Source organism: Bactrocera dorsalis, chromosome 3 (genome assembly GCF_023373825.1).
Source record: "Bactrocera dorsalis isolate Fly_Bdor chromosome 3, ASM2337382v1, whole genome shotgun sequence".
NCBI lineage: Eukaryota > Metazoa > Arthropoda > Insecta > Diptera > Tephritidae > Bactrocera > Bactrocera dorsalis.
This window is the reverse complement of record NC_064305.1, coordinates 52,992,335-53,008,107: the sequence shown is the minus strand read 5'-3', so window position 1 is coordinate 53,008,107 and position 15,773 is coordinate 52,992,335. Positions and strand designations below refer to the sequence as shown.

At 36.4% G+C, this 15,773-nt stretch overlaps 2 protein-coding genes across 2 annotated transcripts in view; both read right to left on the bottom strand.

Annotated features, from left to right (window-relative positions):
• Positions 1-6,556: 6,556 nt before the first annotated feature.
• On the bottom strand, positions 6,557-7,378 carry LOC105225405 (uncharacterized). The gene is made up of 2 exons (XM_011203841.4): positions 7,016-7,378; positions 6,557-6,949 (listed from the first exon to the last, which is right to left on the bottom strand). Exons 1-2 carry the CDS (start codon positions 7,148-7,150, stop codon positions 6,815-6,817), a joined length of 270 nt encoding a protein of 89 aa, XP_011202143.2. The 5' UTR covers positions 7,151-7,378; the 3' UTR covers positions 6,557-6,814.
• Positions 7,379-11,727: 4,349 nt separating this feature from the next.
• The window catches only part of LOC125777085 (uncharacterized), a 212,686-nt gene continuing 208,640 nt past the window's right edge, over positions 11,728-15,773 (bottom strand). Inside the window, exon 2 of the mRNA XM_049450974.1 lies at positions 11,728-12,267. The gene's annotated coding sequence lies outside the window, so the exon portion shown is untranslated. The remainder of the gene's footprint in view (positions 12,268-15,773) is intronic.

Genomic DNA, 15,773 nt, shown 5'->3' with positions numbered 1-15,773 from the left:
CACCGCGAGTAAATACAACAGGAAGATGTTTCAACTGTGGAAAAGCGGGTCACTTTGCCCGAAATTGCAATATAAAAGTAAACCCATCAAAACGGAAACAACCAACAGATAACGAGGACGGAGCATCCACATCTCACAAGTCGTTAAACTAAAACGGAACAGTTCAAAGGGGCGTGAGCTGGTTCCCACAACTATTTGCCCCGCCATCTCGATATCACAAATAGGTCGCCATGACAACAATCTTACTATCAACGGCATCGTAAATGGACGACTGTCAACGCTTACACTGGATACTGGTGCCACACATTCAATTATCCGACCGGATGTGGTAAGATGAACGGTTGAACCATTAGTCGGTTGCAAGCTTCGAACGGCCACCGGAGAGGAAGCAGCTGTCGCGGGAAAAGTGTTTTGCGAAGTAATGATTGGTACCCTGGAAGTTAATCACACCTTCATCGTAGCAGAAATCACGGATGAAATTATAATGGGAGTAGATTTCATGATTGATCACGGGGTTACTTTGGATTTAAACAAGCAAATGCTGTTTTGCCAGAACATGGAGATGCCTATAAACACCGGATATGTGACCAACGTTGAAAGTAAGAGGGTGATTGTTGATGATAATCAGAGTATTCCACCAAAATCTGAGGCGATTGTATGGGCTAAAGTGAATGGATGAGGTGGGACTGAAGAGTTGTGGATTGTGGAACCAACAAAAATAGATACACCCATATTGGTAGGAAGAACGCTTGTGAAAACTATAGAAGACGCCACCATTTCGGTGAGAGTAGTGAATGAATTCAACACGCCTATAAGTCTGAAGAAAGGAGCAGTAATTGGACAGTGCCAAAATATAAGTGCAATAGCACGATGCGAACGGTCAGAACAGAAGCCTACTATTGAGCCACAGCAGATAAGTCCTACACTCCTAAATAATTTGCTGAACGAACTGCATGGAAATGAAAAATTAAAAGCAGAAAAACTATTAGAAAAATACGCATCCATATTTGCAAACGAAGGAAACACAGGAAGAACCGGCATTGTCAAACATCGCATAAATACTGGAGACGCTAAACCAATCCGACAAGTTCCGCGTAGGGTTCCACTAGCACAACGTGAGGATGCTAACAAAATTATTGAAGACATGCACAAAAACGGTGTAATCGAACCTTCAATAAGTCCATGGAGCTCACCTATCGTCTTAGTTAAAAAGAAAGATGGTAGCACCCGTTTCTGCGTAGATTATAGGAAGTTGAATGATGTCACAAAGAAAGACAGTTATCCTCTACCAAGAATCGACGATACATTAGACACCTTGTCTGGAGCGAAATGGTTTTCTACATTAGATCTACAAAGTGGATATTGGCAAGTCGAGATTGATGAATGTGACCGTGAAAAGACCGCTTTCAGTATGGGCGACGGGTTATGGAAATTCTCTGTGATGCCATTTGGGTTATGTAATGCGCCTGCAACGTTCGAGCGACTGATGGAACATGTGTTAAAAGGACTCAACTGGAAGACATGTTTGGTGTATCTTGATGACATTATCATCATGGAAAAAAGTTTTGATGATCATCTGGAAAATCTAGAGGAAGTCTTTCAGCGAATAGCATCAGCCGGATTACGCTTGAATCCCAAAAAGTGTTCATTATGGAAGAAGCAGGTCACATATCTCGGACATAAAGTGTCAACTGAGGGAATTCACACCGAGGAAGGAAAAATAAAAGCAGTGAAAGATTGGCCTCGACCCACCAACATTCATGAACTCCGCAGCTTCCTCGGCTTATGCACGTATTACCGCCGTTTTGTACCTGGATTTGCGAACGTGGCTAGAAGTTTACATGATTTAACAAAGAAGAATCGCCCATTTGTATGGCATTTGGAACAAGAAAAAGCGTTTGAGCAGCTTAAAGAACTACTTTGTACGGCGCCGATGTTGGCTTATCCAATACCTGGAAAGAAATTCATCCTGGATGCAGATGCGAGCGCTTATGGAATTGGAGGTGTCCTGTCTCAGCTCATCGACGGACAAGAAAGAGTAATTGGGTATTACAGCAGAGTGCTCGGGAAACCAGAGAAAAACTACTGTGTGATGCGAAAAGAACTACTAGCTGTGGTGGAATGTGTAAAACATTTCCACAAGTATTTGTATGGACAACGATTCTTGCTGAGGACTGATCATGCAGCATTAAAATGGTTATTACAGTTTAAGAATCCGGAAGGCCAAATTGCACGATGGATCGAAAGATTACAGAATTACGACTTCGAAACGGAACATCGAAAGGGGATTCACCACAAAAATGCGGATGCATTATCACGTCGCCCTTGTCCACTGGAATGTAAACATTGCTCCAAATCAGAGGGAAAAGAAGGTATAATCGACGTGCGATTACTGAATATAGAACCTGAAGATGATTGGACTCCTCATCGCATCAGAATCGATCAGCTGGAGGACCCTGATCTTGCAAAGCTGGTAATGGCCAAAGAAAATGGGGTACGACCACCAAAGGAACAAATAAGTAACGAGAGTCCAACGGCAAAAGCACATTGGGCCCAATGGAACAGCATAAACCTCGTTAATGGATACCTTCATCGTACCTGGGAAAGCGAAGATGGCAAACAGTCTCGTCTGCTGATCATAGTACCGAAGTCCATGATCCCAAAAGTATTGAAAGAATATCACAATGGACCTAGTGGAGGGCACCTTGGAATTACAAAAACTATAGAAAAGATTAAACAACGGTTCTACTGGATCGGTTGTCGAGATTCCATAGCAGAATGGATAAGTAATTGCGTAGAGTGCATGGCAGCTAAAGGTCCTAAAGCCAAAAGTTGCGGTAGGCTACAACAGTACAACGTGGGATCACCATTTGAACGAGTCGCAATGGATGTTGTAGGTCCGTTCCCAACCAGTACGGCCGGAAACAAATATCTACTGGTTGTCATGGACTATTTCAGTAAATGGCCAGAAGTATATGCCTTACCAAACCAGGAAGCGAAGACAGTAGCCGAAGCGTTTGTAGAAAATTGGATAACAAGGTTCGGAGTGCCCGTCGAATTACACTCAGATCAAGGCAGAAATTTCGAATCTTCCATTTTACACCCACAATCAGATGGAATGGTGGAGAGATTCAACCGAACGCTCGAAGAACATCTGCGGAAAATCGTTGATAAAGATCAACGGAATTGGGACAAGTGCATCCAGATGTTCCTGCTGGCGTATCGTTCAGCGAAGCACGAGACTACTGGTTACACGCCAGCAAAGATTATTTTCGGATCTGATCTGCGACTCCCTGGTGATCTTAAGTTTGGAACGAATCCTACAGCTGTAAGAAATGATGGAGATTATTGTTCTGCCTTAAAGGAAGAAATGAATGAATTGCATCTAATGGTAAGACAGCATACGCATCTGATGAGCAATAAGATGAAGGACCGGTTCGATCAAGCGGCAAATTCAAAAGGTTTTGAAGATGGTGATCTGGTCCTGTTGTACAATCCCCTTCGAAAGAAAGGCTTGTCCCCGAAACTGCAGACAGCCTGGGAAGGACCCTATATGGTGATGAAACGACTTAATGACGTGGTATACCGCATACAAAGAAATGGGAAAGCACGATGTAAAATGAAAGTAGTACATTTGGAGAGGCTCGCCCCATTTGGTTCAAGAGGATTTGTGCCTAATCGGGACGATTAGGCTTTAGTGGTTACAAAAAGTAGTATTAAGTTGTATTTGTATTGCTATATGCATCCCTTATTATGAACAATAGCTGTAGGTATATGGAATAGAATTTGTCTTGTTGTAGACATCTGGCGCCGCGGCTGTCTGCTTGTCGAAACAATAGACATCTGGCGCCGCACTGTCTGCTTGTCTACTTCAACAATTGCTGAGTCTGGCGCCCCGGCTGTCTGCTTGCGTCTGGCGCCGTATAGCCGTATGTTTTGGAAATTTCCAGGCGCAGTATTCTAGAAGGACACGTCGGCATCAGCGAGAAGTGCGTGGCTATATAAGCCGTGGCAGCGCCAACGTAATCAATCAGTGCTAAGAGTAAACTGCTATAGTGTAGACGAGTTGTGAAATAAAGAGTTGTTGAATTAAATTAAACAGTTGTAGTTTTATTTGTCAATACAGAGATACGAACCTAACAAAGTGAACTAGCAAGCAGTAAAATCGTAACAATATGTAGGAGTTCTCGGGCGCTCTCAAACTATGTTTTTGAATCAGAGACAACTGTAACTCGAAAACTTTCAATGAAATTTATACCACTTTTTTCAACATGAAAAACTAGCGTCTGGCGAAGGATATTTAATACTTTAAAATTTTTTATAAACAATTACCTGTTGGTTTTTTCCTGAACTTCTGGAAAATATTGTATTGTATGGTGCCGCCATTTTATTAGTCAAAAAGTCAGTGTAAAAAGCCATAGATAGTTACACTTAAATTTAGTAATTGTTTTTTTTTGTTTGCCTTATTTAATGATTATAATAAATTATTTAAAATTGTAATTTTTTAATATCTCTGATTACACCTTACCCTTTACGGCAGATAAATATGTACATAAAATGCTAAACCTAAGAATTTATTCCCACAATCGCCTAGTTTAATTTTTACTGCTGTCAAATTCCCCTTCAGTTTCGCCGATAAAACCAAACTTCAACTTCACTAATCTTGTAAAGTATCACACAAACTTAATTTTTGTTATATATGTGATAAATATTTTACAACAAATTATCGAATTTTTTGTGTTCAAAATTTCCAAAAATATTTGAACAGTCTACACTAACAAATTAGAACCATTTTGTTTTAAGGTGACTCTAATTTGTGAAAAATTCTAATTTTAGAAGTTTTTATTAATATACTTATTATAAAAAAATGGTTAAATTCACTTAGAAAAATTACAAAGAAGTTATTTTTTTATTTTATTATATTAATAACAAGAGTAAGGAAGCGCTAAGTTCGAGAGCAACCGAATATTTTATACTACTGCAACTTGCAGGAATATGATGTAAAACATCAACCAGATGATTGGGATCCAAGCAATTTTATATAATTTATGCACATAATAAATATATCATATATGTATTTTTATTAGAAAAACGAAAATCATTATATGTAGTATATGGGAATTGGGGTAGTATCGACCCCTTTTATCTGTCGACTATTGTTATGCGGTATACTAAAAGAGTAATAATTGGGTTTCATTAAGGTACCTCACAGACCAGCCGAAATTCATGTTAATAGATATATGGGAGCTAAGTCAAGTTTTCGCCCAATTGTATATATTTTAGGCACAAACATAGACTGTTATGAGTAAAACCCGCTCAAATATATCTCAAAGATTAGATGATAGTATATGCAGTATTAAGTCACCCGAAAGTTCGAAAATCATTATATTAAGTATATGGGGGCTCAGGGAAGTATTGATCCGATTCAACCCATTTTTTTTTTGCAAAAAGTTACTACTGTCAGGAAAAGATTCTCTCCGAATTTTAATTGTTATGGCATACATTTTCGGCCAAAAGTCAACTATAGACATTGGGGTTCACATATTCGGTATCTAGGGCATTGAACAGTTTTGGTTAGATTTTGGTCGTAAGGAGGTATACATTAAAGGATTATATCGATTTCTTCCTGAATTTTGTACTGGAAAATTAAATAATCAAATTTTGAACTGTGAAATAGGAATATGATTTCACCAAGTAGTTAAGGAACGTATTCCTTATAATAGTAACAAACAACAAAACAACCTTGAGTTGTAACAATTGAAATGCATTATCAATACAACAAACAATTCTAAACAAACAAGTATCAAAACAACATTGAGTTTGAATACCACAACAATCTTATCTTAAAACAAAACAAATCTATCTAAGCAAACAATATAGATGTAAACAAACCTAAACAAATAATATAATCTGTATCTAAATAAACTAACAACTAGTAATAAGTAAACATACTAGTTAGTATAAATAGAAGTAAGAACGATGTAATAAGCCAGTCTTAAGGGTATAAATAAAAAGTACACATTTCGGTGCAGCTCAAATTACGCCCATAAACGAACTCGTACTTTGTTTTACTAGGGAACGCGCACACCAATTTTCATTGAAATATCTCAGTTTTTACTCGAGTTACAGCTTACACGGACGAACGACGGACAGACAGACAGTCATCTGGATTTCAACTCGTCTCCTCATCCTATAATCACCCTATATCATACGTACATAAAACCGATAGGTGAACAAAAATATTATGCTCTGTAGCAACATGTTACAAAAATATAAAAACCATAAAACAAAAAGGCAACAATACAGTACAATACATATCACATACTCTTGTTTACTAAAGCATATATGTACATATAAGTATATGCATACATATATGTATGTATATATGTATGTATTCATTAAATAAAAAATAGATGCAACATAACCAAACATAGAGATGCACTCCAGTCACATTAAATATGTTTTCCTGCTAGAATATTCGATTCTAATTTCAGAACGTTCATTCTAATTTCTGAAAATTTTAATTACTGAAGGTTAAAATTTCGCATCGACTGTATAAATTTTATTTGCTATCTTTATTCGTATTAATTGTCATTAAGGTTTATTATTATTTTTGTAATAACAGTATTTCATATACATCTGTATGTATGTAGTTGTGTTAAGAAAATTGAAAGTGTTTTTACTCTCTTTTTATGACTATGACAATAATAAGACTAATGCTATCACATATCTTTAAATTCTTTTATAAAGTTGTACATATCTATGATTCAATTATTAATCTCTTTGTTTTGGGTCCGTTCCTGTGAATTTGGCTTTAACGAAGAGAATGTTGTGTTCTCAAATAGGTCCATAAGTCACGGGCTGTACGGATGCTCACCATAAATTGACAAAGCTTCGTCTCGATTAAACACAAAATGATGAATTTAGCTCGTTTGTCTTTGAGTAGGGACTGAGGAAACAAATAAGTGCGTATATTTTTAGGTAATACCTCATAAAAACAAAAACTAATGATTACCTCTTCATTATTTTCGGGACCATTTTCCACAACCGTCCATAAATCTTCGGACTCTAAATAGGCACGAACTGTCATTGACCAAGCTTTATAATTATCGAATCCCTTGAGCTTTTCGATTTGTAGCTGCAAAGTCATTTTATTATTGCTATTTATTTACTTTTAACGAATTAAGTTGTGTTAATCAGCGAAGCTTGCACTATGTATGACTTCCGGAACGAAACTGAATGTGAACAACAGAAAACAACTGTAAAATAATAGTGAGCATTTGACCAATAAAATTTGCTTTCCTCTTTCTCATTGTAAACCAACAACACAATATGGCTAAAAATCGTTATTTTCGCTACTTGAGTCCAATAGCAATGACAACCTGGTCAAGTGGGTTATGATTTGATGTAGAAGATAAAAATATGAAACAAAGGCAATGGCTGAAGGCGACAAATATGAACAGAACTTGACAATGAAACCACAAAGAATATACAGATACATACATACATATGTTCATATTGTATCTTTACTTATACATACATATATAAATACGTACATGCGAAAGGAAGATCAAACTGGTCACAAGAATAAAATTTGCAATACTGTTTTACCGGACCGTTAAAATATACATATACATACATACGTATGTATGTATATATGTACATATGTGAAGTGTCAAATAAGTAATATAAAGAGGAAAAAATATGCTGCCTTAGAACCGTAATAAATATGCAATGGACGCTTTAATCTAGTAGTGATCACGTCGGGCTGTTCTATTGCGTAATAGTTTCTAATCATGGTTTAGCGCATTTTTGACGTATTCCTACGCGTTTGGGAGTTTAAGAAATGGTGAAGGAGTCTTAATGGATTATTTTTAAGTTACTTACATTCGCCATTTGCTCGTTTGCAAAAGTGTACTACGAAAACTAGTAATAGTGCCTGATTCACTATAATTGAATTAGTTTTAAATTAAACAATTTTACTCGTAGACAATATTGAGACTGGCAATGGTATCGGAGACACATATTCAAACTTTTGCAGTAACAAAACTGAAAAAAATATTCAATTCTCTTTCCTGCGCCGTCTTCGGCTAAGCGGCCTGTACTGTGGCATGCGGGAAAAAGGATGTCAGAGAACATATATGTACATACATAAGTAATAATATTTAACACTCTCTGGTGAGGGTTGTATTCGCGATTTTTTGGTAAAAAATACAAATGAGCTTGACGGAGATATCGGGTAATTGACAAAGCATGGGTAGTAGAATTCTTCAAGCATTATAACAATATAGATTACGTCGGTTTCCTCCCGTTACAGTTTTGGATATCATTAGACTATAGAAAACTATACTTTGTGACCAGTATTGTCATATATGGGGCGATTCCATCAAAACTCGTAGGTTTTTTTCCATTTGGTAACTCCAAGAATTTCAGGAGTATTTGTGCAGTAAAAACTAGCAAAATTTAAGAATTTTCTAATACAGGATGGTTGTCGTTGGAAGACATTTCATGAATAGTTGAGGAGTGGAATTGAAAATATTAATATTCAGTATATTCACCGTTAAACCCGTTATGGTCAATAAAAATCTGATTGATCTGGCAAATAAAGTGTTGAAATGTTTCTACCTCTTCTTTTTCCAAACAGTTTATAAAAAAGATTTTTAACTTTACATCGTGGACACCGATAGCGAAAGCATGACCAGTTAGAATTCCTACAACTAAGGAAAAGTTAGTCTTATTGAGGGCGAAGAGCTCACTCGATCTCTCGCTATAAATTTATCTCAAAAAACCCCTTGTCACCCCGCATTTGCCTGTTTCCGACAAGCTGCTTCCTCCAGAGAACGTTTATAATAGAGAAGGTTCACGGCGCGAAGAACGTAAAAATATTTTTTGCTAACTCGATCGAGATGAGGGAGTTTCACCACTGCCAGCTCGGCACTAGAAATTTTAAAATTTTCGCTTGAACAGAGCTGAGCGTGGAAAAAAAATTATGCTCAAAACTGTAAATTGCACTAACAAAGGTATGCATTTATAGTCAATTTAGACTTGCATATTTAATAATTTTATTTGATTTTTACATAATATACTATACTAATAAATATTTTTGTATTATATTTCTTACTTACAGAAATTAAATTTATCCCATCATATGTATATACATACATACATCTTCTATCATATTACTCTTATGTCTCTGCACGTGCGCGTTCAGAAATTCAAATCATGATTTTATCACTTATCACACATTCATATATACTTACATATATGTATGTACATATATTTGTATACATTGCCGAACAAATAATGCACAAGCATACAATCATACATATGCGTACACATGTGAATATGTCACCAACAAAAAATTGAAACATTGTTCTACAAAAACAACAATTGTCTAAATAGTAGAAGCATCACAAGTCAATATGGCAGCCAAATTGGCGAAGCCCAAATGTAGTAAATTTTACAACAAAAACGATTTCATTCATAAACGCAGACGCATATTCCACAAGCGACCTCGCTTCATTCATAAAAACAGACGCCATAACATCTCCCTGAGTATGCCTTTGCCAACAGACGTCTTTACGCAACGATGGCAAAAGCTAAAAGACATAAATTGAACATCTTCTGGTGTTTGTTCCAAGAAAGAAGTGAGAAAAGTGGCAACATAGTTGTTGTCAATTCTAAAATATTTTTCTGTGGCTCGAAAAAATCAGCGTCGATATATGTGCAAGCTCAAACAAAAACATATGTACGTATGTACGCTGGCATGTAGGCGAAGCTGTTCGAGCAGCAAGGGAACCGGTAACAATCGGCGATCGTTTGTTAGTTTCTTTCTGTGTTTCACATTTGCTTTCGTAAACATACAGACAAATGTGGCAAAGAAATAATATACATACATCCATTTGTATGTATGTGAAACTGGACCATCTCGACCGAGTTAGCCAAAAATATTTTTACGATCTCCGCGCCACGTATATGCCATAGAAATGCTATTGGTACAAATATAGAAATGATAACGAAATAATGTGAATATGCATATTTCATGAAGGTCATCAATTTTCTTGAAGAAATGAAGTTTATTTTGCATATCTTCACTTTGTAATAGTCGAAATAAATATAATTTATTTGAAATATTAATTTGTTTAAAACTTAAAAAATAAAATTAAAGAGATATAAAATTAAAATTATTTTTACCCAATTTTCCCCGATTTTGTAAAAAAAAAATTAAAATTTTTACCATTTCGTTCATTCATTTCATTCGGAAAACAATGGTTCATATGATACAAAATAATCACGCATATGTGACTCAGAGAATGCTTTTTTACATTCTCTGTGTGACTTTGTATATCTTTCTTCAAAGCATTTCTCTTTAATCATTCTCGTATGAATTCAGTCGTTTTACATATATTTCTGCCAGAGAACGTGCTCAATTGTGCTAAATAGCAGCGAAAATGGTGAATTCCTTACTATGATTCTATCAGCTCTGTTAGCCGCCAAATCGAACCATCATACAGAATTCAATTTGCACCTTCTCTATGCTTTAAGTTCTCTGGTTTTGAGCATAATTTTTATTCCACGCTCAGCTCTGTTCAAGCGAAAATGTTAAAATTTCTCCTGTCAAGCTGGCAGTGGTGAAACTCCTCCATCTCGACCGAGTTGGCCAAAAATATTTTTACGATCTCCGCGCCGTGAACCTTCTTTATGATAAACGTTCTCTGTTTATAGCAGACGTTCTCTGCTATTATTTTACGTTCTCGCCTTTTCTTTTATTAACATTCTCTCCGCTGCCAATGATGTTATTTCCGTACAGCGGCATCTAGTTGGCAGATTTTTACCGTCATTGACCGTGGTGCCATCTAGCTTTCATTTTTTATGGTTTGCACATTATTGTTGTCTTCTTGCAGCGTCATCTAGCTTTTCGGATATATAACTCAATGCAAACAACTCTTTTAGTATTCGAAATACTGATTCCTTACACTTTTATACAATCGCAACATGTTGCGCGGATTATACTAGTTTTTTCAGCATATTTATTACATTTGTTATAGCACTTAAAACTAATCGGGGTGTATATAAAGTGACTACTACTCTACTAAAAAAATATTATTGTTGAATGCGTGTCTCGTCTGTCTGTGCAAGCAATAATTTGTGTAAAATTTTACATGCGTATAAGTATAATTTACAATAACACTAGATATGCAGATGGACGAAATCGAACTCTTTAATCGTAATGCATCCGAATTTTTGCGTCGATATGTGACAATGGATGAAACATGCCTTCATCATTTCATACCGCAGCCCAATCGAGAATCAGCCGATGAACAGATCCCTAAGGGTGGAAAGACGCAAAAGTGGGCTGGCAAGGTTATGGTATCAGTATTTTGGGATGCACTTGGTATAATAGTTATGCTGGTACCACGCACACTTTTCGAAAAAAATTCCAACCACCAAAGTGTCCAAACATGGCCATGCAATTTCATTAAAATCATTTAAATATCACATACGCATATATTGACTGATATTTACGGTGTAAAGTGAATCGAAAATCGGAAAAATGGTGTTGGCAGGGAACATAAGTATGTATTTCTGACACTGAATACTTTCGCGTTTCTGGAGTTCTTCGACAGTTGTGATATGTAAATATATACTTATGTAATGGCGTGATCAGCGAAAAACGCTGCTACCTTCCTCAGCGGCCGTTCTTATAGGCTGGTTAGTGAACAACGCAGAATCGTGGGTCGTGTCAGCTGGGACGACCTATCTTATGGGCGCGCAATGTAACTGCACAGTGAAAAGCGCTACTCCCTTCTCTCTGACGCGACGCTGACGTGAGAATCCGAGACATTTGGATTTTTGCCGTCGCAAACGTCGCAGCTGATTGCTCTCTCACAACCCAGAGTTGCCAATATCAATATACTGGAGTAATTATCAACTTTTATAATTCAATCTGTTCAATGTGTTTCAATATGTTTGAAATTTTCTTAAAATAACTCAAAATCAGAGTCGAATGCTATTCTTTATAAATATATAAACTATTTTTAATAGTTTGTTTTCAGTTTTGATATTTTATATTGTAAAAAATTGTAATTGAAAACAAAGATGTGCTCAAAACTATATATGCGTATTGGGCAATGGCAACATTGTTCAAATGAAAACAAAGCAAAGATGGCTGATTTCTGCGTTTTTACCACGTTTTTGACTGTGCACTCATTTTGCCGATAAGGAAGGAAAAGGAAGGAAGGAAGGAAGCGTTTTTGAGTGTTTCTACTATTAGCGAGCAAATGTGTTAAAAGTTGAGCCCGTGGTAAAAACGCAGAAATGTGCCATCTTTTTTTTGTTTTATTTGAACAGTGTTGCCATTGCTCAATACGCATATATAGTTTTGAGCACATCTATATTTTCAATTACAATTTTTTACAATATAAAATATCAACACTGAAAACAAACTATTAAAAACAGTTTATATATTTATAAATAATAGCATTCGACTCTGATTTTGAGTTATTTTAAGAAAATTTCAAACAGATTGAATTATAAAAGTTGATAATTACTGCAGTATATCGGTATTGGCAACCCTGCGTTGTGAGAGAGCAATCAGCTGCGACGTTTGCGGCGGCAAAATCCAAAAGTCGCGGATTCTCACGTCATCGTCACGTCAGAGAGAAGGGAGTAGCGTTTTCACTGTTCACTTATGTACATTGTACGCCCATAAGATAGGTCGTATAAGCTGACACGACCCACGATTTTGCGTTTTTCACTGGCTAGCCTATAATACTCTTACAACATGTTAAGGCCTAACTATGTACAATGTGCATAAGCTAGCTTAAGCCAGCGTAAGCAACTGTCCGAATACACACAAATTGTATGTTGCTACTAACGGGTGATTTTTTTGAGGTTAGGATTTTCATGCATTAGTATTTGACAGATCACGTGGGATTTCAGACATGGTGTCAAAGAGAAAGATGCTCAGTATGCTTTGACATTTCATCATGAATAGACTTACTAACGAGCAACGCTTGCAAATCATTGAATTTTATTACCAAAATCAGTGTTCGGTTCGAAATGTGTTTTATCGACAAATTTTGTTCAGCGATGAGGCTCATTTCTGGTTGAATGGCTACGTAAATAAGCAAAATTGCCGCATTTGGGGTGAAGAGCAACCAGAAGCCGTTCAAGAACTGCCCATGCATCCCGAAAAATGCACTGTTTGGTGTGGTTTGTACGCTGGTGGAATCATTGGACCGTATTTTTTCAAAGATGCTGTTGGACGCAACGTTACGGTGAATGGCGATCGCTATCGTTCGATGCTAACAAACTTTTTGTTGCCAAAAATGGAAGAACTGAACTTGGTTGACATGTGGTTTCAACAAGATGGCGCTACATGCCACACAGCTCGCGATTCTATGGCCATTTTGAGGGAAAACTTCGGACAACAATTCATCTCAAGAAATGGACCCGTAAGTTGGCCACCAAGATCATGCGATTTAACGCCTTTAGACTATTTTTTGTGGGGCTACGTCAAGTCTAAAGTCTACAGAAATAAGCCAGCAACTATTCCAGCTTTGGAAGACAACATTTCCGAAGAAATTCGGGCTATTCCGGCCGAAATGCTCGAAAAAGTTGCCCAAAATTGGACTTTCCGAATGGACCACCTAAGACGCAGCCGCGGTCAACATTTAAATGAAATTATCTTCAAAAAGTAAATGTCATGAACCAATCTAACGTTTCAAATAAAGAACCGATGAGATTTTGCAAAGTTATCAAGCTCTTAAAAAATCACCCTTTATAATGTACTTTACATCAAGTTTCGTTAAGTTTTTTCAAACGTCATTTGCATAAGGAAAATGCGAAGCTGGTCGCATTTTGCGTACGGAATCAGTTGTTTTCACTTTTTGTCAACAGATACATCATTTTGAATTTGAAAATGAAGGACGACGAATGTTTTGTCAACAGATACATACATCATTTTGAATTATGAATAAAAAAAATCGATGTGGTCAATCCTCTTCATTTCTAGGAATCGTACAAAAAAACCATCCTAATTTCTTTTCCTGTTAATTTCCCTCATTGAACATGACCGAACTCCTTTTTAATTTCATTAATTTTGGTTAATATGCATATTTAGTCTAAAACAGAAGTAAGCATTTTAATTGTTTTTAAATATTTTAATTTTCTATTCATTTTTGCAAAATCCAAACGAAATATAAAATCAATACACAAATTGTTTATTGGCCATTTTCTCTTCTGCATATGAGTACATTATAGTCATTCAAAAGCCTACTCTCCGTTCTTTATGCATTTGACATGCTTTTCGTTCATTTTTTGACAGTAACATACGGCAGCTTATGCATATTATAGTTAAGCCTTTAGTTAGATAATAGTTTCGTTCACCGAACGGTTGTTTGCATCACCTAAAACTAAGCGAGATGTGAGCAAAAAATAGTAAGACTTTTTAATTTAAATTTCACGCGAACATCCATTCGTCGAAATATTTTTTTAGGTCGGTATGACTTTCAGTGACAACTGTGCCAAATGTCACATCAAAATAATCATTAGTGTTTAGTACACGCTTGTCCTTCTGCAGTACATAAAGTGCATTCGGCGACTTTTACGATGAGTGAAATTATTCAACAAAGAAGTTCCATGAAAATTTCTGCTGCCGAATCGTTCAGAATGTTAGAAAAGTACTTTGGTGATAATTGTTATTGGCGATCAATTGTTTTTGATTGGTACAAATTATTCAAACGTTCAGGACGGCCATCAACAAAAACTGATGATCAACACGTCAATGAAACAATGCTGGAGAATCGACGATTAACAGTCAGAGATCTTACTGGAATCGGAAGGATTAGTGAAAATCATTTGGAAAGATCATTTCGTCCTGAGAAAAGTGAAAGCACGATTAGGTCCGAAATCGCTCAATTACCGCGTCGTGTTAAGATCTGTGAAACAATGCTATCCGATGCCATGAAACGTATTATTACTGGCGATGAGTCTTGGATCTATCCTTACGACCCGAAAACAAACGATCAAATCCGAAACTTCAACGCAGGTCAAAACTTAAGGTGACGTTGACAGTTTCCTTCGGTTTTGGAGGTCTAGTGCACTCCGATTTCCTTCCGAATAGCCAAACTATCAACAAGGAATACTATTTGAGTGTTATGCGTTGTTTACGAGAACCTATTCCTAAAAAGAGGTCGGAATTATGGGTCGACATCTCTTCTTTTTTGCACCACGATAATGCACCGTGGCATAATGCATTGATTCTCCGTGAGTTTTTCTCAAAATTTTCAACTAATATCGTGCCGCAAGCACTGTATTCGCCTGATTCAGCTCCGTGGGACCTTTAGCTTTTCAGCAAACTCTAACGCTGCGGCGAAACCGTTTGAGGTCACTTGAAGACATTACGCACATTAAGGCGATTCCAAAAATTGACTTCAACAACTGTTTCCAGGATTGGAAAAAGGTTGGCACAAGTGTGGCCAAGGGGGCGACAAAGATTTTGAAGATTAAACTAAGAATTTTTAAATTATGAACAAAGTCTTAATATTTTTGCTCATAGTGTACAGTAGGTAAAAAAGATTTTAATGGCACTTGCTTGTCTAACAAGAAATTTACGAAGCATTTTATAAAAATGCTCAGTTATAAAGCGTATAAAAAGTAAGAAAAAATAAGTAAGTGCAACAATCAGTGTTTTTGAATTAAAATTTGAAAATAAATTACAAAAATTCACTAAAGGCGCAAGAGTTCTTTATTTTTTAAATTGTAAAATT

Coding starts and splice junctions, on each gene's coding strand:
- LOC105225405 (XM_011203841.4), bottom strand. CDS start 7,150: ATGACTTTGCAGCTACAAATCGAAAAGCTCAAGGGATTCGATAATTAT. Junction 6,950..7,015: donor GTCCCGAAAATAATGAAGAG/GTAATCATTAGT, acceptor TTGTTTCCTCAG/TCCCTACTCAAAGACAAACG.